Raw genomic sequence first — 26,457 nt, forward strand, 5'->3', positions numbered from 1 at the left:
AATCAAGAATTAAAGGTTCAAGTTATTGGATCACCATTAACAATCAACAATACTAACATTGCAAACATTCACAAAAGGAGAAAAAAATAACTACAATATTACAAAATACTGATTGGCCAAACATTTTCAATCCATGTGAATGTTCACAGCTTTCAACAACAACAACAATAATATCTAAAATAATTTGATTGTCCAAGCATTTTCAATCCATGTGAATGTTCGCAACTTTCAACAACAACAACAACAACAACAACAACAGAAACAACTTGGTTTACCCAACATTCTTCCAAACTATTTGAATGTTCACAGTTGTGAACACAACATAATGGCAACTGTAATGTTTTTGGGTGAAAAAATCCATATAATTGGGGATTACGATTGAGGGGTTCAGATTAAAGATTAGGGCATGAACAATATGGACTCCTATATATTGTATAAATAGAAACAAGGGATATTTGTGAAAGTTCACAATGTTGTTTGTTGAAAAAGAAATTTAGGGTTTACATACAAGAATGATTAGATTACTTATGTTTTTTTGCCCATTTCGACTGTTGCGTTGTCACAAATTGTCGTCGAAGATAATTTTGACGAAGATAGACCTTAAGGATGTTTAACAATGGTGATTCCACGATTTCAGTGACCGACGGCGTATGGATGACAAAGAAAATGATGAGACGATACGACGATGGAATAATGAGAGTCTTCTGGGCATTGAGACGATATGGAATACGGCTTTGGATTTTTGAAATAGTGGAGATACTGTGCGTGATTTCCTGCAAAAAGAGAAGGAAAGAGAGACGGCTATTTGATTCAAGGAAAGGATAGGCGTGTGTTTGTTTGAGGGTTTTTTTGGTCTTTTAGTATGAAATGAGACCTAATGGAATATTACAAAACACTGTGGGTCTTATGAAATAGGACTCTTAGATAATGGATTTATTAAAAAAATTCCCTTTAAATTATTCATTTTTTAACATATATCGAATAAAACATATTTTTTAAAAATTAAATTGATCGGATATCTATAATCCTTTCATCAAATTACATTTGTGTTTAGTTATAAATTTTAAATTATATTTACCATCTAGTTTTTAGATACAAATACAATTCAATAAAAAGGGTTATTAATATTGATTAACTTAATTATATATATATATATATATATTCTAATTGATATATTATGAAAATGAAAATTGTAAATTATCGAAATAAATCTCCAAACAGACACTATTGATCACATAACAGTGATATTGTGCTCCATTTCCGTTTTTCAGCCCGGGAAATATATGAATCCAAGCTGAGTTGTAAATCAACAAGCAAAACATGACAAATAACGACCAGCAACCAACTGAAAAGATGCATCAACCTCGCTCACTTTCACGGCCTTTTCACTCGTGCGATCCACTCCCCCCCCCCCCCTTTTTATTTTTTTCTATTTTAATAAACTTCACTTAATTCTTGTGATTTGAATCATGTGTGATTTATCCCTTAACATTTGAAATTTGAGTTATGTGTGATCTATCCCTTAACGTTTGAAAATAATCATATAATCTTCTTATGATTTGTGAATTGAAATGCACCGTTATGATTGTTAACAATTTAATAAAAAAGACTAAAATATTTTTATATTTTCGTCAGTTGTTTAGAAAGAAAAGTGCACTTTAACTCCTGTTTTTTATTTCATGTGCGATTTTTGAAATTTAAAAATAAGTATATAACTCCCTTTTATTTGTCATGTGTTTTATACTTGTTGTTAAGTTTGATAGAATGTTTAAGCGTATTTAACAGTGCATTTCAATTCACAAATCACATGAGAATTATGTGATAATTTCTAAACGTCAAGGGAGTAAACTACACATGACTCAAACCATAAAAGGTAAAATGAAGTTTGCCTTTTTATTTTATTTTAAGACAACCTCATTGTAAATATACAAATCTAAAGGTTGTATTTAGTATTGATTTTTTTGTTTATTGACGAAAGTTAATAATTAGTTATTGGATTAGTATTTTTAACAAGTTGAACTATCACCGTCTCCTTATAAGCATCCTATTTCACTCCTAAGAGTGAAACCCAGAACTCACCAATTAAGAAAAACTTGGCGGCCAAAGGATTGGCTACACATGCTAGAACCCTTGGTTCTATCTATTTAAAATAGATTTGTTTTGTGATTTTTCTTTATATTAATTTTTTAAATAAAAATGTTAATGTATATATATATATATGAAAATTTTCAATGACTAATTTCTTTTGAGTAAAAAGAATTAATATGATATTTATTTTTTATGACAAATAAATTTTGGACTTTTTGAATAAATTCTAAATGAGACCTAATTGTACCCAATTATACATCCTTATGAAAGATCTTTCCAAAAAAATAAAAATAAAAAGCCGATTATGAAGTCTTGTCATATTATAATTTAGTGCCAATTACCCAAAAAAAAAAAAAAAAAAAACAAGATTTGAGTTTTCTAATAAAATAAATCGTGAACTTTTAATTTGTCAACTTAAATTTTATTTTTTTTATTTGTTTTCAATTTAAATCATTCACTTATTTTTATTAAATAAAATTGACGAAAAATGTATATTAGTTATTAAACTTAATTTGTTGCATTAGTACTTTTATCTGTGAATCTTTTTATTTATTTTCAATTTAAATCATTCACTTATTTTTGTTAAGTAAAATTGATAAAAAAAAATATTAGTTATTAAACTTAATATAGATATACGTAAAATTTATAAAATATAAATTTTTATTGAATTTAATGATTAAAATTTTAAAATTTTCATCAATTTTACTTAATAAAAATAGACAAATGATTTATATTGAAAATAAATTAAAAATTTAGAATTTAAATTGATAAAGTTAAAAAATTCAGTATTTATTTTGTTACAATGGTCAAACCTTTGAATTTTTTTTGAAAATAGTTTTCCCAATAATATATATATATATATATATGAGTTCAATTATTTATAATATTATATAAATTTGTGACAATATTTGATTTTTTCAAACTAGCAAAGAATATGATAACTTTCATAAATTTAGGGTTGTTTTAGAAATTGACCTTTTTAATATTTTTTTATTTTTTATAAAAAAACGTGTAAAAAAAATAAAAAGAATAATTAATTTTTTTGTAGTGAATTTTTAACTTTTAGTTAAAATTTCAAAATTGACAATTCTCAATACGTAATAATAAAAATATGTTTGAAATTGAGATTTTTGGTGACTTTATTATTATTATTTTTAATTTTTAGTGAATTTAAAAAAAAAAATCAAAAAGTTCTACACATCTAGGTTCAATTTCACTAGATGGACCAAGAAAGTGAAAAAATAATAATAATAAAATTTTGAAAAAAAAGTCCATTAAAGAAAAAAGATTTTTTTTTTTGTTATTAAATATTTTTAAATTTATTTTACTTTTTAAATCCTTCTATACTTTATGAATCAAAAAAAAAAAAAATGAAAAACATGGTTACTTTTTGGAGCGTGTAATGACGCGAAGTAGAGATCGTGGGAGCGAAAAGGCAGGCTCATTTTGCTTTGTAATTGTACGATTGGAGTTGCGTCTGTTTGGTCGCCGCGTCATTGCCTACACACAACAACACTTGTTTATCCACATACCAATTTTAAAACCAAAAAAGGCGTCTTTCTACTCATTATATACAGTGCACACTATATCTACCTCCACTACCATCACCACCACCAAACCCCAAAGCCAAAGCTCAAGCTTAAGCTTGTCCGTTTTTGTAGAGAGAGAGTAACTACTCTAGAGAGAGAGAGAGAGAGAGAGAGAGAGAGGGAGAGCAAGCAAGCACACGTTGTGCGAAGTGCTCTTCCAACGTCGAAAGTGGAGGATTCTTTAAAGGTCTTGTGCTTTTCTCCACGCCTCTCTCTCTCTCTCTCAGATTTCTTCATTTTGTGTCTGTATATATATATATACGCAGAGAAAGCCTATTGCTAACAGAGCTGATAGAATCGAGGTGAGTCCATTTGCTTTTTCTCACAAATTAGGTTTTCTCTCACTCTATCAGCTTCTCTCAACTTTCTCTATGTGTGTGTGTGTGTGGAGTTGAGTTTGCAGGTTTTTTGTGACAATCCTTCGACGGAAGCGAGAGATTTCTCCAAATCGGCTTCTCTGCCCTGGAAATTCTTCTTCTCTGGTACACTCAATTTTCCTAGAAAATAGCTGTGAAAATCTTTACTAATTCCCGAGCTTCAAATACTTTGAATTTTCCTAGAAAATAGTATTTTGTTTTGTAGTAATTTAATTTATTTATTTTTTATCTTGTTTTGTTTTCGCTTATAATTAAAAAAATGGTGAGGTCGTGAGGTTGGTCGTATGCGAGTTATTGCACTCCCCAAATACCTTTAATTTTATACTTTTAATAAAATTTTTACTTTACCGATAAAAAAGACATTGAATTTCACTATTCTCTTTCCCTTGATAAGAGAAGAATTCTCATTGCAGAGTCTAGAAGACTTGGAGCCTTTAATTTTGTAAATATTTCTTGATTTCCTTATTTGAAAATCTTGTTTTAGGAAAACTTTTAAGTGTGCATTGTACATCATATGCATGCACTTTTATTATGTAATTTTGTAGTTTGAGTTATATATTTTTGTGAGATGACTTATGTATTCATGAAAACTTATGTGATTTTGTGAATTGCCAAACTTTTATGAATAGCTTGCGCAGATTGTTGTCCAACTTGCGTATTTTGGTGAGGTCAACTATATAAATTCGTGAAAACTTACGTGATTTTGTAAATTGTGCGTATGGTGTAAGGTTGCACACCCAAACACTTGTCCTTATGTTATGGGACACTGAGTAATGTGTATGTCTCCCAATATTTTTGTGTGGTTGATAAGCCAATGGAATTTTTGAAAATTTTTAATCTTCACTTTTCTATGTTACTCTTTATGTTTAAACACAATCACAATTCTCCAAAAACTTATTTAAATTAGAGAATGTTATTTTTCTTTATCATTTATTCATTCACTGTCTAAACTTTGTGCATTGACATAAAATGGGACCGAGCGGGTCGGAATTTTCAGATTTTGAGGGAAGAATTAGAACAATGCAACCATTTCAACAACTCAGGTGTTGCAAAAATGGCATGAGTATTCTGCTGCTGCTTTCAGTTAACTTATCCCTCACCCTGAGCAGAAATATCTCCCGGTTATCTATACAATTTCTACATGAAATTTACTTGGAAAATAATTTCTTGTGGCGGTTGTAATATGCCGGTAATTTCTGCAGTATCAATACCTGATTAAAGGATTTATTTGATACAATTAAAAATTTATATTGAATTATTAGAGCTAAAATATTTAAGTAAGCAACTTTAAAAATTGAAATTGTAAAAACATATTTATAGTTCAAATTAAATTATAATTAGTTTTTATTTTTGTGTTTAGTGTTTGATGGTAAATTATATCTCTGTAACTTAGATTAGGACATTTTTAACCAAATTTTCAAATTGAAGTGATCACAAGTGAATATGCTACATCAATTACAGTAAGCAAAATAGTCATTGAAAATTGCTAGACTTTGGCAATTAATGGGGTTAGTAGACAACTCAATACTAAGGCCTCGTTTGGGAACATGCTAATTTAGTAACTTTTTGGCTATTTGGGTAAAATATGAGTTAAAAAAAACTAGTATGTTTGGGATGACTTTTTGGCTTTTTACGAAAAGATGTGCAAAAAGTAGAGAGAAAAGAGAATCTGACTTTTTGGTATGGGTTGTTGGCTTTTTGGCTAATTTAGTAACTTTTGACTTTTTAGCTAAAAATGAGGGTTCTCAAACGAGGCCTAATTTTTGAGCTAAAAATATTTCTGTAGTATATATTAGTAGCTTTTTGTGTACTTCATAGCCATAAAAATTATGACCGTGTACATGACTACATATGATGTCATGTTTGATAGAGAATGCTGTTTATTGACTATTGTCCATATCATATAGGCGTCTATTTAGAAAATTGCTGCAAATAAAAATGTTAGTGAATAAGTAAAGTAAAATAAAATTAAATCACAAACCTGTCGTTTGTTGCTAGAGTAGGGCTGGCTCATTTAGGGCAGTTTTTGTTTTTAATAGTTGGACATGGTACCTTGGGACAAGTATATAATTTTAATCTATTAGTAATGGGAACCTCCTTCCCCTAGTCTTTCAATTATGTGACTACAAAACAAATTGAATGCTTTGTTTTGTTTTGTTTTGGGGTGGGGGTGAGGGGTCGTGAAAAATTTAATGACAGATCATTTTATGTTATTGTCATTTTTTTTGCAGGTTACATATGCTAGCCACTATGTGAGGACATTTGTCCATAAGTAACAAAAATGGGATTGGGGTGACATTTATGCTTGGAAAATAACTTCAGTGGAGTCCATTCTCATCTTTCTTGACCACGGTATTGTTTTTATCTCTCAAACATTAATTGCTACCTTATGTTGTTGGAAAGGGCTGCAGTTTGAACTAAATCTAACAACAGTTCTACTCAATTTTCATAATAGATAAAATAAAATTACAATCTGTTCTTTGTTTTGGGATCTAAAGAATCCTCAACTTGGATTGTAGACTTTGAAAGTCACCGGTGGAAGGGGAGGATTTACATGTGAATTTTTTTATTGGTCCTTATCTCTTCTACATGGCATATCATATGGCTAAATCAACCATAATTATGGTTGCTTGAATAGTTTGGCGTCAGTACTGTTTGAATATTTTAATTTATTTCCAATAACAATATTGTTGTTGAAACTCCATGAACAGCTGTCGTTCTTTAAAGACTAGCATTTGATCAGACATGCATTATCATACAATTTGAAGATTGTAAGTGATACTACTTATATGGAAAGCCTTTAGCAAGACCAAGAGGAAATTGGTTCGTGAGTGCATTCTTTAATTTCAGAGCATAATGCTTGCCATATTTTTGAAGAGAATGATGCAACATGAATTTATTGGGGGAAAAAAACATCTATATTTGCTCCAATTTCTAATGACATTTTTCCTACCTTTGATGCTGAATAAATTATAGGTAGTCATCAGAAAGGTCAATTAAGGCTGTGCACTCGTTCGGCTAGTCACAAAAAGACAAAATAAGCTAAAAAGTCAATAAGACAAAATGTCACATCCAAACCATAATCATTTCATTTTTTTCTCTCACAAAAGTCAAAAAATCTATCCCAAACGAGGCTTTTTAGCCTTAGACTAAAATAGCAAAAAAGCCAACCCACATTCCAAACGAACCCACATGGAGATTTGGGAAGAGATTTGAAAAGGAAAAGGAAAAGAAAAAGATAAGTGAAATGTGAATAAAATATATCTAAATTTCACCTAATTTCACACACCTTTTCTCTTTTCCTTTCCAAATCCCTCCAACCTTACACAACCTAAGAGAATATAAAATGTGGAATATGTTTAATGTTTCCAAGAATTCTTCATTTGGATGAATATTGGTCAAAATTCGTATGCATTTCTCTGTTAATAAAAAAAAAAGCATATTGACTGCTGTGCAGTAATTATTAATTTGGTTGTAATGCAGAGAGGTAGAGAGAAGCAGCTTCAGTGATTGGAGAACTGGTGGTTCAATGGCTGGAAATTCTTGGCCTTACTTTGATCCTGAATATGAGAACTTAAGCATCAAAATTAACCCTCCAAGGTTCTTTTTCTATACCTCTTTTCAAGATTTCTTTGATTGGCTTGGCGAGTTACCACTTTAATAACCCTCATGAACCCATTATTGCAGTACCTATGGTGAGACAAGTACTTGTCACAAAAGCATATGCTGTTTGAAAATAAACCAAACAATGCATCTCAAGCTCAAGGACCCTCCCTCCAGCTTAAGCTATTTAGGGAGTTCTTTTATTTTTATTTTGTCTAAGTCTCTTTGTTTGCGTTTGTTCCCCTGTCCTATTTTTTGTTTCTATAACATTTGTTAAGTTTATCTGTCACTCCATGTGCAACAAGGTCAAACATTGAAAAGATTGTTTGGTTTCTATCTTTGAAGCATTTGGGGCAAGTGGTTTTGTAAAACCTGAAGATTCAATTGTTGGATAACTTGATTCACATTGTTGGATCCATTTCCTATCAATTTAAGCTTTTGGGATAATTGGTGATTTAACATTGTATAAGAGCTCAGGTTAGAAAAGGTCTTGAGTTGGAGTCTCTCCATTTGTTTTTGTTCTCTATTTACATTATTTCTTCTCTATGTTTGGAGGTTTGCATTTTCACATGCAAGACGTGACTGCACATGAGGGTGGGTGAATAGTGGTGACTTAACGCCAATATCATGGGACATAAATAGTATAAGCTAGTCAGAGTTGTATTGTTTCTGTCATGTCATTGCTATTTTTATGCATCCTCAGTATTCTAATACACACTGATGGAGCCCTTCAATTTAGTCAAAATGGTGGATTCTTAGGCATATTCAACGGAGACCTATAGAGGCAATAGTAAAGAGATGCGATGCAGTGATGGTAGAGGAAAGTGTTAGGGGACCGGGTAGGCCTAGATTAAAGTTGGCTAGCGTTGTAAATAGAGATATGAATCTACTTAATTTGACTAACGAAATAGCCTTTGATAGAGCCGCGTGGAGGAAGAGGATTCATGTAGCCAACCCTATTTGATGGGACTTAAGGCTTGGTTTGGTTTGGTTTGGTAGATTCTTAAGCGTTTTAGATGTCGTCATTTTGTTGTTCTAATGCCAGTCAGCAGTCACTTTTGTTCTCTCTTAACCTTGTTTACACTTTGCAGGGTCTCTATAGACAACACTACTTGCAAGGACTGTACTCTAATCAAGGTAATTACTTGACCCATTTTGAGGAAAAAAATGCCACAATGATGATGAAGCTGAGTGGTAATTTGGTAACTGAGCTATGTAGATAAAGGATCATTCTGGATTCCCTAGTAAATGTTCTGTTTCAGTATAAAGAACTGTCTGAAAATGTCAGTACGCTTCGGTCCTGCCAGGCTACAGGCCTTATTCTCAAAATTACTGGTGACAAAAGTTAAAACGGTGCAGTAATTTACAAATAAGTGGGAATTTGCAAACTAAAAACTTGCACCCTGCCTATTTGAAAATATTTTTGATCTTCTATGCTGAAATGTTTTTTTTTCCTTCTTCTTCCCTTGTTTTATTTATTTATAATAAAAATAATTGACTGGAATTACCAAAGGTGGGCCCAAGACCAGGAACCACTTTTTCAATGTAGGTTGATTTCTTGCATCCTGCTTATTAGCCTATTAGGCCATGGCTGCCTGAAATTAGTTTCTTTTAAAAGAAAAATGGTTTATGAGCACATTGTTCCTACAGATATCTTTTCCAAAATGACATGTCAGTTATATTTTCAGTTTGATTGCATATTCATGATCCTTTGTTTTGAAGTGATAGGCAACAAATGTGACACATTATTTGTATGCATAATTTCTATAAAGAAATCAGGTCTCTGCCACAATATTTCTATAATGAACTTAGCTGTCTCATAGCAACATTCTCTTTATTGTGTCCCATTGAATAATATGGAACATGATGAACTTATGAGCTAAACTGATTGCAATTTTGGCCAAACCTTTGTCCTTCAGCGGCCTTAGTCACTTTATTGGCACTGCTTCTAGCCCTTTTTTTTTATTTTTTATTTATTATTATTTTTTTTTGTGAGGTGGTAAGTGGAGGTCATGTGTTGGAGGCAAGGTTTTAAAAAGCGGCCGCAACCGTTACGTAACGATTTTGGTGGTTACTGCCACCCGTTACGGCTGCTTTTGCAGTGTGATTGAGATTCACATGTGTGTCGGTTGTACCGGCTGCCGTAGCGGTCGTAACGGTGCCGTAACAGCCATAACGGCCTATTGCGCACCGTTACGTAACGGTTCCAAATTGTTTCTTTCAAAAAAACACAAAAAAAAAGTTGAAAATGGGAGAAGAGGGATAGAGAGAACAGGGAAGATAAAAGAGAGAAAATGGAGGAGCAACAGATAGAGAGAGAGAAGAGGGAAGATGAAGAACATATTATTGATTTGTTGAAACTGTAAGACCTATGCTATTCTATTCAGCTGCTATCACTAAATCATTTTGTTTGTGTGTGTCTATCTATATATTGTTTGAAAATAATAATAATAATAATAATAATAATAATAATAATAATAATAATAATAATAATAATAATAAGTGTGGTCATTATCTATTTGGCTTGGTTAAAATATGTATATATATATATTTAGGCTTTTATTTATTCTCTTACTTTTGTCATTGTTTATCTTATATATAATAGTTAGTGATTGATTTTTTGTATAATATAAAGTCATTAATTATTAAAATAAAATGTAAAAAACTTAGTTTATAGTGATTTAGAAATATGAAATATATTGGATCATACTTAAAAATTTGCAAAAATTGATCAATATTTATTTTTAACCCAATAAATATGATCATGGAAAAAAAATATGCGTATTGGTAAGTTTTTTTCAAATTGTGCGAAAAATAAAAAAATTCACAGTTCCGATTACCGCAACCGTTACGCTACGGCCTTTACACCCCGCAACCGCAACCGCGTCACCGCCACCATTACGGCGACCGCAACCGCTTTTCAGAACCTTGGTTGGAGGCTTGAAAGATGTGGACTTAATGACAATTTTCAAGCCCACAGAGAGTAGTAGACCCAAACCTTTGGAACACCACCAAAAGACCCAACCAGCTAACCGAATTGCATCTTTATTATGTGGTGCATTGACAATAACACTCTTATTTTCTAGTTCAGATTCAGACTCTTAACACTTCACTTTATTATTTAGTTTTCTGTTGCAATGATTAGATGAAGGTTGTGGGATGTATGTCAGGTTGACAGCATGAACAGACCAGGAATACTGCTGGAAGTGGTACAAATCCTAACAGACCTTGACCTCACCATCACCAAGGCTTACATCTCTTCTGATGGTGGATGGTTCATGGATGGTGGGTTTACTCTTTTACTTGCTATTTCCTTAATGTTAAGGCTTATAAAAAGGGCATACTCATCATGTTTGCAATGAGCTCTCTTTAATCTGCACATTTTTAGCATCTTTTCTTTTGTGTGTCTGTGAGCAAATCTACCCTGTTTTTGTTAAATTAGCCGAATTAACTACATTCTGCATATGGTCTCCACTACTTGGTTTTCACTTTGATCACTCATGTCCTAATCAAGGTTCATGTGAAGATGTTCATTGAACCCGAAGAATGAATTTTAAGCTGCATGTCCATATACAAGTGAATTTGGCATCATTATTTTGATGGTAATTTTGGTCGTGGGACCTATATGCATCCCCATGATCATACACATGCACAAATGAGTTAAAAAAACTAATAGGGAGCTTATGGAAATGTGCCCTCTTTATGGCCTCCACGTTCCCTCTCTCTCACAGAAGCGCACACACATGCAGATAGTTGACCAGTTTCAGTTCTCTTAACAGTATTTCATGTCACTGATCAACAAGGGAACAAGATTACAGACAGTAAGACCATTGATTTTATAGAAAAGGTATGATCTTCAATTCCCTTTATAACCATCTGTGCCTTGTTTTAAAACCTAAACAGGATATCCAATCCATGATTCATAACCCACAAAATATCAATGCAGCGACAACAGAATGAAATGGAAGGCCATGCTAAATTAGAAGTAATTCATCTTTTGTATAGTGGTTTCTTACTCGCGGTCTTAACACATCAGATACCAAGTATTGTAGTAAAAAATTCATTACATAGGTTAAACCAAATGGGTCTGATATATGATTTATTGTCTTAACAATGCAGTCTACCTTACTATATTGTAAGTGTGGTAGGTAGAGTTGAGTGTGTTAGGTGAGAGTTGAGTGTGGTAGGTAGATGTAAGTGTGTTAGGTGAGAGTTGAGTGTGGTTGGTAAATATGTTTTTCTCTTCTATATATAGGAGAGTCATTGTATACAAACAGATATCAATCAATAATATAATTCTCTATTTCTCTTTATACATTAAATTTCTACATGGTATCAGAGTAAGGTTAAGCACTTAGTATTTTTCGCTTCACCGGCGGGCGGCAACCTCGCCTTGGCCGCCCGCCGGACCTCAACCTAGTCCGCTAGAATTTTCTACACATACCTTGAAATTTCTTCCTTGACTCACCCAGTCAACCCAGACACACACATAGACGACACACAAGCTCTCTCTCTGCTATATCACACAGATACACATCCATGGGCAAGGGGGGTGACTGATTATGCTGATAGGATGATCAACTGTAAGTCCAGCAGCAGACATGAATCCAAGGGCCTCATCAACTCGGTTAGCTAGTTCCCGATACCTATCTCCCTGCTCACTGTGCTCTGTGAAATCCATATTCCATTGGGTGACTCGCTGCATGGCGGCGTACCCTCCGGTGTTGAAAGCCCTCAAGAGATTGAGAGTTGCTGCAGATTGACAGTAGGCTCTGATCAACCTCTGTGGGTCCGGAGTTCTCGACTCCAAATCGAAGGCGTCTCCATTGATATTGTCACCTCTGTAACTCGGAAGCTTCACACCATTCTTCTCTTCAAATGGATCCGATCTGGGTTTCGCAAACTGACCAGCCATTCTTCCCACCTTGATTACTGGCATTTGTCCACCGAACATCAACACAGCACCCATCTGGAGGATAATCCTTGAAGTGTCTCGAATGTTATTCGCGTGAAACTCCTTGAAACTCTCAGACAGTAGTGGGTCCACCAGCATTCCTCTCAAGGCCACCAGGACTCGTTACTTCATATGTGGTGTAGTTGGTCACTGTGGCAGTGGCATGAAGCTATCTGCCACCGCTGTCTTTGATAAACCTACACGGATACCAATCCTCCTTCCTTTTCTTTTTTAATGACACCACCTCCACCCACATGGGTTGGTTCCCACTTTTATTTATTTAATCACACTCACCAAGTTTGTTTCACTCTCATTATCACATCCATACACACCGGTATCATGTTGTCTTCAACTTTCTTTTATTTATCATTTTAAAATACACCCTTATCATGTTGTTCCCCACCTTCTTTATTTTATATATATATATATATATATATCTCTTTTTATTATATTCTATTACTCAAACTCTCCTCCATTTGATTTTAAAATCACTTATTTTTTATTTATTTTTCCCAAATCACTTTTCCTCCTTTTTAAATAACCCCACTTTATTTTGAAACAATCACACTGATATTTTTCAGATAATCCATCTATAAATATTTTTTTATCTATTTTCTTTCTCCCTTGTTTTCTTTCATTTTATTTTTATTTTTTCAACACAACACTCCCAAAATATATATATATATAAAAAAAAAAAAACAACATTTTACGAACTTGTCATTTCTTCATGTCGGGGATCAACCCCGATCAGCATTTTACACCAAAAAAAAAAAAAAAAAAAAAAAAAAAAAAAAAAAACACACACACACACACACAAAACAACCACATCCACAGGCAGGATTTTTTTTCTTCTCTACTCTGCCGCCGGTCTCTTCTTCTTGCCTCCGTCCTGGACGGCCCTTGCCGGTATTGCCTCCGTGTTTCCACTCCACTGGGCACGATCACTACTCCCTGCTCCTCCACTGCAGCATATGGCGGACCTCCAAATCGGAACATCACGGTGGCCTTCCGCTTCAGCTCCTTATTTTCCGCCTGTAGCACACTTATCTCTGCTCGCGCATCCTTATACATGCGCTGGAGCAGAGCCAGTTGGGCGTTTAACTGCTGCACCTCATTTGTCCTACTCTGCAGCCGGTGCGACAAGTTTGTGACCGCAGTCATGGTTTCCACACATGACTTCAATGTATACTGATTGGCCTCAATATCCGTTTGCACTGCCATTTTTTGCTCCACCGACCGCATCGGAAAGTTCAACGGAGCAAAACCAGAGGTGTTTGGTTGAGGTTCACGGGCCACCGCACTTGTTATCTCTCCTGTTGACTCGTTGAGGTCGGGAAAGAGAGTGAGCAGACCACGGGAAGATGAGGCCATGTTCTGGGTAGCTGAACGGGAAGAAGAGGCCATGTTTTTTGGGTTGCTGAGTGTTTCCGAGAAGGGTTGGATACAGAGTATTTACAGATTGTTTCAGAATGACAAGTTCAGAGGTTTCAGTCTGGTTTGGTTTCCTCCGCCTCCGCATTGGTTTATATTGACACTGACGACGCGGCCGACACGCCGCTCTGTCGCTCACGTGCCTCGCTGCGTCTCCGGCTCACCTTTTGATGGCTCGACGCTTTCTGTCGGGCACGACTTTTGATGAAGTGGACGCGCCTTTTGAGGGCGCAACTTTTGATGGCACGCCTTTTTATGGATTGGGCACGCATTTTGATGGCACGTCTTTTTATGAATTGGGCACGCCTTTTGATGACACACCTTTTGAAAGATTGGGCACACCTTTTGAGGGTGCGACTTTTTAGGGGTCGGACAAGACTCTGTAAACTGTCCCGACATTGATTCCGGTTAGCTCCTTCATGGATCCGACAAGATTCTGTAAACTGTCCCGACATTGATTCCGGTTAGCTCCTTTATGGGTCCGACAAGACTCAATAAACTGTCCCGACATTAATTCCGGTTAGCTCCTTCATGGGTCCGACAAGACTCTGTAAACTGTCCCGACATTGATTCCGGTTAGCTCCTTTATGGGTCCGACAAGACTCTGTAAACTGTCCCGACATTGATTCCGGTTAGTTTCTACAAGGGTCCAGCAAGACTCCGTAAACTGTCACAACAACTGTCACAACATTGTCTGCTACAACGGTCCGACATGACCCCATAAACTGTCGTCTACATCGGTCTGCCATAACCATACAGTCTTCTACAACGGTCTGACACGACCATACAGTGTCTCCTATCCTGTTTTATTTTATTTATCAGTTTACTTTTCTGTTTTGTTACTCTCTCCAAACTCAAGTTGGTTAGTATCTATCCTCCTTGAGTTTGAGGGGGGCTGTAAGTGTGGTGGGTAGAGTTGAGTGTGTTAGGTGAGAGTTGAGTGTGGTAGGTAGATGTAAGTGTGTTAGGTGAGAGTTGAGTGTGGTTGGTAAATATGTTTTTCTCTTCTATATATAGGAGAGTCATTGTATACAAACAGATATCAATCAATAATATAATTCTCTATTTCTCTTTATACATTAAATTTTGAGAGTTGAGTGTGGTAGGTAGATGTAAGTGTGTTAGGTGAGAGTTGAGTGTGGTTGGTAAATATGTTTTTCTCTTCTATATATAGGAGAGTCATTGTATACAAACAGATATCAATCAATAATATAATTCTCTATTTCTCTTTATACATTAAATTTCTACATATATTTTGCACCAACGCAATTGTAATGCACTTCAATGCCTGCCAACTCATTGTGACTATCAGTATGCAGTATAGGTGATTGGATCATCAGATTGGTGATATAATATATCAATTTAGGACCTTTTATTCTTAATGCATCTACAGTTTGTGGTCCATGTGGATGCCACCAAGAGTCATCTCCAGTTTCCTAGTTACAATTCACTCTGATCCTATTCATTCGTTTTTAGAGATTTCATTCAAGGAGCTGAGTGAACTAGAATAAACAGTTTACTTTTATGACTCAAGGCTTATGGATAATTTCTTTAATGCTTCATTTTCTTTAATTTGTTTACATTATAGGCTCTAGGACCCAAGGGCTACACCAAAGATGGCTCGAAGAGCTGGCCAGAAAAGAGGGTGGGAATGCATTCTCTGGGTGAACACACAGCCATTGAGCTAGTAGGCAGGGACCGCCCTGGTCTTTTGTCAGAAATCTCTGCTGTCCTTGCCAACCTCCACTTTAATGTAGTTGCTGCTGAAGTTTGGACACATAACAGGCGAACAGCATGTGTTCTTTATGTTAATGATAATACCACATGCCATGCTGTGGATGACCCAAGCCGATTATCCACTATGGAGGAGCAGCTCAAGAACATCTTGCGAGGGTGTGAGGATGATGAGAAAGTAGGTTGTACTAGTTTCTCCATGGGCATCACCCATGTTGATCGGAGACTTCACCAGATGATGTTAGCTGATAGGGATTATGAAGGTGTCACTTTGGCGACTGAGACAGATTATCCTCCATTGGAACCAAAAATCACAGTTGACCGTTGTGAGGAGAAGGGGTACTCAGTGGTAAGTGTCAAGTGCAAAGATCGTGCAAAGCTTATGTTTGACATCGTGTGCACCCTCACAGACATGCAGTATGTTGTTTTTCATGCCAACATTTCATCTGATGGCCCGTACGCGTCGCAGGTATTTCTGCAACTATTTCTGATGAATAGTCTTCCATGCAAGACAAAGTCTGCATAGAAGTAAATTTCAGGAAGCAATTTAATTTTCCTTGAACATAACCTGCAAATAACATAACTTTTAGATATTAAGATTTATTATTTCAATTGTCTTCCTAACTTAACTGCATGCAATACAAGTAGGGGAAAAATTGCATTATCATGATTCAGAGTATTCACCATGCCTTTCCTTATATTCTTCAAACTCTATATCTAAAAAGAATTAAGCTTTATGATGTCAATTATTTGCCAAATTTCATGCCTTGCCATTAGGGGGAAATTTTGCATATTTGTGAATCCAAGTATTCTCCACTTGGTTCTCGTGCTGATAATCCAATTTATTCAATTGAAAATAAAAAAAATAAAAAATAACACCCAAATAGTACACATTAATGTGTGTTTGGGAGAAAAGATTGGGTATACACTTAACCTTTGGCATAGTGCATAAAGTACAAGACTTGAACCCATAACCTCAAGGTTATTAGGCCAAGATTTCACCATTGAACCAATGGTCACCCCTTCAATTGAAAATGTAACTATAAAAATAAACAAAATAAAAAAAGGAAAATTAATGAGACAGAAGTTAAGTAAGAATTGCTAAACATTTCTCTTCACTAGATGAACTCAAAATGATTATGGAACTCTGCTCTTTAGTCCAATACCTCTAACCAGTGAAGTGGTTTTATATACATCCTAGGTCTAAACTTCTGAAACCAACTATTGCTGGGTTGAGATTGTTTAAGCAATCAACTTGTTTGCTCAGGAAGCATTTGGATTCACCATGAAAGTAGAATCATTGGTCAGGATTTACAAAATAGAGCACATTTTATTTTCCGAACCTGTTACTATATGTTTCTTTTTGTACAAGATTAATTTCAGTGAATGTCATCATTTACATGTTGAAAAATCCAAACCCAATTCCATCAAGAACCAAAAGCTTTGTACTTAGCAATGAAGCATCACATGTTAAATGTGTAGAAGAAAGAAGCAGCTTGTAGAATGATGAAGAAGATTGAAGAAGAAAGAAGAAGAACCCAGAAGCATGAAGAAGAAGATGAGGAAGCTTCATGGAAGCTCACCTCCACTAATGGTCAAAACCTTCACCATGAAGGAAATGAGAAAAATGTAGGAATTGAGCTGTACACAGCTCATAGCCATTAGGTGTTCATACCTGGGCTTAGGTCTCTAAATAGATTGCATTAGGTGTTGTATTAGATTATGAGATGAGAGAAAGAGATACTACATGTATCCATAATTCAAAGAAATAAAATTAGAGTGTTTGTTCTTCCATTTATATTCTCAAATAAATCATTGGGATTACATTCCCATATCTCATCAATTGGAATTTAATTTTTCCATCAGTGGTATCAGAGCCAAGGTAGCCTGAAATTGCAGAAAATCTACAAAACAGAGGAAGAACAGAGCAAAATTCGAATTTTGCTGAGAAATCAAAGTTCTCAAAATCTTCTTTTTTTTTTTGAGTATACCAAATTGAAGTACTAATCGAGAGGATTCCAACGACGCAAATATCAAGCAAATCAGAGCTAAAACGAAGCCACACGGGCCAGTCAAAATTTGTCCAGAAAAGTCAGCTTTGCCGGAGAAGACTACCGACGCTAATTGTTGACATCATCACGAGCTGCCAAGTCGAGCCAAGCCGAGCCAACATCCGAGCGGAGTTGCCGAGCCGTTTGCTGAGCCGCCAAGACGCTGACATCACAAGGACGTCATCTTGACGCACGCAAACAGGAGAAATTATCCAGTGCTTCGCAAAGCACAAATCTCAACAGATCTAAACCATCAGATTGTATTTAGCTAAGACTAAGCCATCCGGAGTCCTATTACAACAATCCAATAGTCATTTCGAACTATTTGAATCGTTCCGGACACATCCATGAGGTCAAAATTTGCAAATTTAATTTAGAAAAATTGCAGATTTTATTTTGAAGACCAACAATGAAACAAGAGAAAATTAATGTTCTCCAATTACAGGAGAAGGAAGGTTGAGCTTTAGGTCTATTTTGGTATATGTGATCTCCATGACGTGCTCTTAGAAGATTATTTGTATAAAAAATTGCCTAAAAGAATTCAAGACAAGAAAAAGGCAAGATTACTTCAACTATTGGCAAGGTCAATACGGTCACAGATTTGGAAACATATTGAAGATTCCAAATGCCCGCAAGAAGTTTGGAAATCAATTGACGACATTGTCACCAAACTGTGAGAATATATTGTATATATGACATGTTGTGTATATATGGCATGATTGTGTAAATAAGAATTAGTAGTATTTCCTTTTTCATTCATAAATTTAGGGCTATATAAACTGATGAACTCTTTGTAAATTGATACAAGTTTAATATACAGAAAACTTACATGGTATCAGAGTTATGTTCACAACTTTAGCTGGTTTCTGAGTCACGAATCGATAGAGTTCTCGCTCTCTCTCGATTTGCGATATCTTTCTTGTTCTGTCTGGTTCGAAGTTTTGATCAGGTTCATCGGCTTACATGGTTCACCATCGAAATTCGTAGGTACGATTTCACTAAACTCGTCTGAAGTTTTGATAAAGTTCATCGGCTTACGTGGTTCACCATCTCTATTGCACTATTGTTCGTGACCCATCTGATTCGTGACCCATCTGTTCATGGCTGGTAGTCGACTTGTGATTGGTAGTCGATCCATTTGGATTCTTCGTCTCAGTGCTTTGCGATTGCTAGTTGACTCCTCACCGTGGCTCGTCTTCTGTCTTCGGCTCTCTTGTTCTCTTTCTCTCTCTCTGGTTCTGCTTGGGTTGTAATATTGCTCTTGGTTATTTTGAAGGGGCTGAAGTCAAACAGGAGCTCAGGTCTCTCCTTATTACTGTTTGACCCATTATTCTCTGTTTGTTACACTTAGATCCTTTTTTGGCTATTTCGGTTTTATCCCACTTGAATCCCTCAGTTTTCTATTTACTATGATGTCTCTGGCTTCTGATGAGTGTGCTTTCTGCCATTAGAAAGGCCATTGGAAGTATCATTGTCCCAAGAAGGGATATTTGTCTACTTCGACTATGTCTGCCTCGTCTTCTCAACAATTTCCGATTATGTTCTGCGCTCCTCCTCTGAGTGTCGTTTGGCCTTTTGCCGGTTCTATTGCATCTACTTTGGCTCTTGATCCTCACTTAGCTTCCTTGACTGTCTAGATTAGTCAGCTTCAGCATACACTGATTAGTCAGTTTCAGCATATATTGTCTACCTCTCAGCCATCCCCGTCTGCCTCTATTGTTTCCTCTCTTCATTTAGGTTTGCTTGGGTCTTCTTCAGGTATCTCTTCGTCTGTTTGGATTTTTGACTTTGGTGCCTCCCATTATATAACTCCCCATCTCTCCTTACTTCAAAATTGTACTCCTTTTCCTCTTCTTATTACTGTCAATGCTGCTAATGGGTCTGGTATGTTTGTTATATCTGTTGGGTCTGTCCTACCGTCTGCTATGTCTGTTGTCTCTATTTCATCTGTCTTATATGTTCCTCAGTTATCTATTAGTTTATTATCTATCAGTCAGCTTGATACCTCTAGTTTTGATGTTATCTTTTCTTCTTCTATTTGTTTTGTGCAGGATCGGATGTCTAAGCAGCAGATTGGGACCGGCCATAAAGTTGGAGACCTCTATGTAATAGAGAATTTGCATCTGCCTATGGCAACCTCACAAGACTGCCTTTTCCTCTTTTCAGTTAGATTCTCTGTCTAGTCCTTTCTACTTGTGGCATGCTAGATTAGAGCATTTGTCTGCTGATCGCTTACAGTCTTTAACTCAGTCGGGTATATTGGGTAAAATTTCTCCTAATGAACTTACTGAATGTCGGGGGTGTAAACTTGTCAAAATGACAGCCTTACCTTTTCATAAAAGTACTATATCTGATATACTATTTTCTTTAGTTCATACTGATATTTGGGGCCCTTATCTTGTTTTCACCAAAGGGGGTTCTGCATACTATGGGTCTTTTGTTGATGACTGCACCCGTTACACTTCGGTTTATCTTATAACTCATAAGTCTAACTTCTATCAGATATACCGTACTTTCCAGTCTATGGTCACTACACAATTTGGGTCTACTATTAAATTATTACGGTCTGACTTGGGTGGGGAATACTTTAAAATACTTGGCCAAATTGGGTACCATTTACCAAACTTCTTGTATTGATACACCTACCCAAAATGGTCGAGCTGAGCTTAAACACCGTCATCTTCTTGAGACAGCTAGGTTTCTCCTTCTCTCTGCGTCCGTTCCGGCTCCATTTTGGGGTGAGGTAGTTCTTATTGCTGCTTTTCCTCTCAACCATATACCTACCTCCCTTCTTTCTGGTCGGTCCCCTTATGAGACTCTGTTTTCCCAACTTCCTAATTACTCCCTCCTTCATGTATTTGAGTCTTCTTGTTTTATCCTTTTACCCTATAAAGATAGGACCAAACTTAGTGCCTGGTCTATCCTATGTGTCTTTTTGGGTTATAGTCTAACTCAGAAAGGTTATCGCTGTTATGACCCTGTTTTCCGTCACTTTATGCCTCCCGCCATGTTACCTTTCTCGAACGTCTACCTTACTTTCAGCTTCTTTATCTCATCGCCCCAATTTTCAAAGAAGATTTGGTTCATATTGATCCATTTCCTTCTAAGGTCCCGTCTGATGAGTACATCTCCACTGTTCCTCCTGAGCTTGCTCCATCTTCTCCTCCTGCTTCACATCTGGTTACTTCTCCTCCTTCAGCTTCTTCTTCTCCTCCGTTGTTAGTTTATTCTCTTCGCAAGGCTCCTCCTTCACCAGTTGTCTCTACCCCTGCTGTTGATCCTCTTGCTTCTGACCACTCTGATGCTACTGTACACCGATATTATACTCGTGAGCGTCATCCTCCAAACAGGTTGGGTTGGTCTAATACATGTTTTTCTACTTCCTATTGTACTTTTTTGTTTGTTTTTCATTCTTTTTCAGAACCTCAATCTTACACGGAGGCGTGTTAGGATCTTAATTGGGTTCAAGGTATGAATGATGAGTTGTTTGCCTTGCAGAAGACTAACACTTGGGAGTTAGTTCCTTTGCTTGCTAGTGAGAATCTGGTTGGTTGCAAATGAGTCTATAAAGTCAAGACTCATTCTGATGGTTCTCTCGAGCGATACAAAGTTCGTTTGGTTGCTAAGGATTTCTCGCAGGAGTATGGTATTGATTATGAGGAGACATTTGCCCCTGTTGCCAAAATGACTACTGTCCGTACCTTGATTTCTGTTACTGCTGTTCGGCATTGGCCTCTCTATCAGATAGACGTTAAGAATACTTTTCTTAATGGTCATCTCACTGAGGAGGTCTACATATGTCCTCCGCCTGGCCTTCTCTACTTCTCTAGGCAAGTGTGCCATCTTCAGCGTACTCTGTATGGTTTGAAGCAATCTCCTCGTGCTTGGTATGATCGCTTTTAGACTGCTATTACCGAGCTTGGGTTTCATCCTTCTACTTCCGACTCTGCTTTGTTTCTGAGACATACCTCAGCTAGTTTTATTACTCTCTTACTCTATGTGGATCATCACTGGCTCTGACTCTTTTGCTATCTCTAAGGTCAAGTAACATCTCTTCTGCACCTTCAAAATGAAGGATTTGGGTCCATTGCGGTATTTTCTTGGTATTGAGGTTGCCTCTTCTCCAAAGGGCTATTTTCTGTCTCAGACCAAGTATGCTAATGAGGTTATTCACCGTGCTGGTCTTACTGATACTAAGGTTTTTGATACCCCTATTGAGCTTAATGTGAAGCTCAACTCTACTGATAGTGTCCCTCTGGATGATCCCACTTTCTATCGCGAGCTTGTGGATTGTTTAGTTTATTTGATTGTCACTCGTCTTGATTTTGCTTATGTTGTTCATGTGATTAGTCAGTTCGTTTCTGCTCCTCGCTCTACCCATTGAGTTACTTTGGTTCGCATTCTTCGCTATCTCCGGGGTGTCATCTTTCAGGGCTTACTGTTGCCCTTTACTTCCTCTTTAGACTTGGTGGCCTATGCTGATTCCGATTGGGCTAGTGATGTTTATGATTGCAAGTCTACCTCTTGTTTCTGTATGTTTCTTGGCAATTCCTTGATCTCTTGAAAAAGCAAGAAACAAACTATTGTTGCTCGCTCTACTGCCGAAACTAAGTACCGTGGTATAGCTCATGCCATTGCTGAGCTTGTTTGGCTTCGTTGGCTTCTCTTAGATTTGGGTGTACCTTAGTCTTCTCCGACCTCTCTCTATTGTGACAACCGCAGTGTTATTCAGATTGCCCACAATACTGTCTTCTATGAACGGACGAAATACATTGAGATTGATTGTCACTTTGTTCGACAACATCTACAGTCTGGCTCTATCTCGCTTCCTTTCGTCTCCTCGGCTTTGCAACTTGCGGACTTCTTCACCAAGACTCATACTACCGCTCAGTTTCAGTTTCTTCTTAGCAAACTCTCAGTATTTTCTGCTAAAACACCTCGAGTTTGAGCGGGTATGTGAGAATAAATTGTATATATGGCATGTTGTGTATATATGGCATGATTGTGTAAATAGGAATTAGTTAGTATTTTCTTTTTCAGTCATAGATTTAGGGTTATATAAACTGATGAACTTTTTGTAAATTGATACAAGTTGAATATACAGAAAACTTACACAAACATGCAGGAAAAGTCCTACCAACAGAATATTAGGTTGAATGCATTCAAGAAGATGAATTCAGGTGGGAAGAATATGAAGGTGTGTAATCCACTGAAGTTGCACAAGAGAATGAAAGTACAAAAGATATTGAAGAAAAAGATCTAGAGGCCAATATGATAAAAGAATTGGTAGAAGAAAAGCAAGATAAAGAAAGTGTTGACAAAATCACATCGATTGCAAAAGAAGCAGAGAATACAGAAGAAAGAAAAGATATAACAAGTCCAATAAAACTTGATGATGGACAAATGTAAACCCTAGGGGTTAATGAAGCAAGAATGGAAGGAATGAAACTTCATAAAGAAATTCAAACAGAAGCTGAGTTTGACGAAGAATCAAACTGGGATTGTCAATCAAATGCTCTAAGGAAGAGCATCTTTTAGATGACAACCAAGAAGAAGAGTCACCAAACATGGAGACCACAATGACCCCACACTCACCGCAAGAGGGGACAAGCATCATTTCAAGTGAAGAATCATCACTAAGGAATGTCCAGATAAGAGACATCTATGACGTAACCAGACGCATCGATGAAGATTTTGATTTATTTTGCCTGTTCACAGGCAATGATCCAATAGGATTTGAAGAAAAGAAACTCGACAAGAAGCAAAGTGGAAAAGTCATCATGACAAAACCTTCACAATATGCCTAAAGAGAGTCCAGTGTAATGCTTATTGGAAAACTACTAAAGAACGCAACATTGAAGGCCTACCATCAGTACAAGAGAAGAATCAAATATATGGCATACAAACACTTGAGGACAAGAGTAAAGATCCTCACAGCAAAAGAGAAAGCTATAATGTTTGTAGCTATTGAAAGAATGAAGAAACCCACCGAATTGGGTTTGAGGGGGATGTTGAAAAATCCAAACCCAATTCCATCAAGAACTAGAAGCTTCATACTTAGCAATGAAGCATCACATGTTAAATGTGTAGAAGAAAAAAGCAGCTTGCAGAATGATGAAGAAGATTGAAGAAGGAAGAAGAAGAACCCAGAAGCATAAAGAAGAAAATGAGGAAGCTTCATGGAAGCTCACCTCCATTACTGGTCAAAACCTTCACCATAAAGGAAATGAGAAAAATGTGGGAATTGAGCTGTACACAACTCATAGCCATCAGGTGTTCATACCTGGGCTTAGGTCTATAAATAGATTGCATTAGTTGTTGTATTAGATTATGAGATGAGAGAAAGAGACACTAGATGTATCCATAATTCAAAGAAATAAAATTAGAATGTTTGTTCTTCCATTTATATTCTCAAAATAAATCATTGGGATTACATTCTCATATCTCATCAAGTGGAGTTTAATTTTTCCATCATTACACTCTTTCTTTTTCTTTTTTTTAATATTATTTTATTTTATCAATTCAGGTGTTGATTTAGATTTTTGCAATGACTTTTCTAGTGTTCACTCTGTTAACTTTAAGATCAATGTGTCGTTGGATCATATGAAAACATCATAAACTGACTTTATATCTCTAGAATGTCTTTGCATGGCCTCAAGGTTATTGTAGTAACTAAGGTAAGTTTATTGGATTTGTAGGAATATTATATTCGTCACATGGATGGCTGCACGCTGGATACTGAAGGAGAGAAGGAAAGGGTTGTAAAGTGTCTTGAAGCTGCTATTAGACGAAGGGTTAGTGAGGTGAGGGAGTAAATATTGCTTTGGTGTGACTTATTTCTCATAAAAATAAATTGGATTGCAAAAGTACTCAGCGTTTATCATATAGCTTTCGCCATCCATGGTTAATGTGTCTCACTTCTAAGCAGAAATTCTTTTTATTGAACTGTTTTTGTTTGCAAGCCTATATGCATGTTACCCTTTTAGTTCAACAATCACTTTCCATAACATTTTACATTTCCTGGGAATACACTCTTGAATCTATCTTTTTCCTTATAGTCATTCCTAGGACAACCATTTCCTGAAAAGGGATGTGAACCATGATTTAACTTTGGTTAGGAGTGACACGATGGTGCCTCATGTGCTTCCTTTCTCATTACATTTAAAATGGTTAAAGAAGTTTAACTATCCCCATTAAATCGAATACTAATCTAGGAACCCCATGGAACTCTACATCAACCTGTTTAATCAGTTGGCAAACCCAAAAAGAAAAAAAAAAAAAAAGAAGAAAAGAAAGAAAACACACACACACACACACACAGAGAAGCAAGCTTAAAAGTTGAACAGTATGTAATCAGGAGGTTGCTGATCATTGCCATATAGATTGACGTGCACATCCATTCAGCTGTTACACTGCATTTGGATCTTGGATTTGTGGAGGGATTCGTGGAGGAAAAAAAAAGGTAAGTGACTCGCCAAAAAAAAAAAGAAAAGAAAGCCTTATATTTCATTGACTTTCCCTTTCTTTTTCTTTTACCTCCATAAATCCCTTCACAAATCCAAGATTCAGACACAGTCTTAGGGTATATAAACCAAAGCTGGTAGTGATATCATTGTAATGATTCAATATCTGATTATAGGAAAGAGAAACTGTGAGATCACATTTTGACAAAATAATGGATGTGCATATAATTAGATTTAATTATATAAACATTGTGTGACATGAAGTGCATAGTTCTGAAAATTGTATAACCAATTTTAAACTTGCATCAATTAGAATCGTATCTTTCTTTTCATTTCATCTAAAGAGTGACAATTTTATTTTATTTTTGTTTTTTTGTTTTTTAAAAATTAAATGAAGAGATTACTTATGATATTAAGTTCTGGTTCTACTTATCTAGTAGTCTCTGAAGTGCAAGACTAAATAAAATTCACAGTTCCCTTTCTTATAGCATGGGCCACAACTTGATGGATTCAACCTTGAATGTTATGCAGGGTCTAAGCCTCGAGCTCTGTGCAAAGGACAGAGTAGGCTTGCTATCTGAAGTGACAAGAGTTTTTCGAGAGAACGGTTTGTCAGTTACGAGAGCAGGTGTCACAACAGTTGGGGAGCAAGCAATGAACGTCTTTTACATGAGTGATGCTTCTGGAAATCCCGTTGACACAAAGACTATTGAAACTCTTCGCAAAGAAATTGGGCAGACAATGATGCTCAATGTGAAGAAAATCCCAACAAGTGCAGAGGCAGCAGAAGCTAGTGGATGTACCAAGACAAGCTTCGTCTTTGGAAGTTTACTGGAAAGGTTCTTGGCTTGAAAGTGTTAGTTTCACTATGACATAACTGTATATAGAATAATAACATTGTCCAGTATCGAATTTGGACAAGGCTCGCTGTTACCGGGCATGTTTCTATTCTACGCTTTAAGTGTGTATGTTGTGAACATGTATTTATGGGAAATTCTATTTCCTCTTAATTATCTCAGTACACATATTTAATGAAATATTATTTTAATGATAATTATACCTTAAACTAAAATGATTATAATAGACATTCACTAACACCCATAATATTATATGAAAATATTCTATGTACACATTTTTTAAAAATAAAAAAAAACTAAATCTTAATTT

At 35.9% G+C, this 26,457-nt stretch overlaps 1 protein-coding gene and 1 pseudogene across 21 annotated transcripts; one reads left to right on the forward strand and one right to left on the reverse strand.

The window, feature by feature from the left end:
* The first annotated feature begins 3,621 nt into the window (after nucleotides 1-3,621).
* On the forward strand, nucleotides 3,622-26,344 carry ACR3 (ACT domain repeat 3). Of its 20 annotated transcripts, none has more exons than XM_082921288.1 (12): nucleotides 3,655-3,979; nucleotides 4,081-4,159; nucleotides 6,286-6,406; nucleotides 6,766-6,877; nucleotides 7,538-7,654; nucleotides 8,749-8,794; nucleotides 10,828-10,942; nucleotides 11,437-11,504; nucleotides 15,631-16,245; nucleotides 19,879-19,992; nucleotides 24,526-24,630; nucleotides 25,822-26,344. In XM_082921288.1, exons 5-12 carry the CDS (start codon nucleotides 7,584-7,586, stop codon nucleotides 26,140-26,142), a joined length of 1,455 nt encoding a protein of 484 aa, XP_082777414.1. In that variant the 5' UTR covers nucleotides 3,655-3,979; nucleotides 4,081-4,159; nucleotides 6,286-6,406; nucleotides 6,766-6,877; nucleotides 7,538-7,583; the 3' UTR covers nucleotides 26,143-26,344. The 20 variants fall into 20 exon arrangements, with proteins under 20 accessions (XP_082777417.1, XP_082777423.1, XP_082777414.1 ...); XM_082921289.1 differs by having other exon boundaries at nucleotides 6,766-6,825; XM_082921307.1 differs by lacking the exon at nucleotides 11,437-11,504 and having other exon boundaries at nucleotides 7,742-8,794.
* LOC114296935 (phospho-2-dehydro-3-deoxyheptonate aldolase 1, chloroplastic pseudogene) lies at nucleotides 11,943-13,390 on the reverse strand (annotated as a pseudogene). Its single transcript, XR_014364716.1, has one exon. The product of XR_014364716.1 is annotated as a phospho-2-dehydro-3-deoxyheptonate aldolase 1, chloroplastic pseudogene (transcript).
* Nucleotides 26,345-26,457: the final 113 nt, after the last annotated feature.

Source organism: Camellia sinensis, chromosome 3 (genome assembly GCF_055761805.1).
Source record: "Camellia sinensis isolate YWXY chromosome 3, ASM5576180v1, whole genome shotgun sequence".
NCBI lineage: Eukaryota > Viridiplantae > Streptophyta > Magnoliopsida > Ericales > Theaceae > Camellia > Camellia sinensis.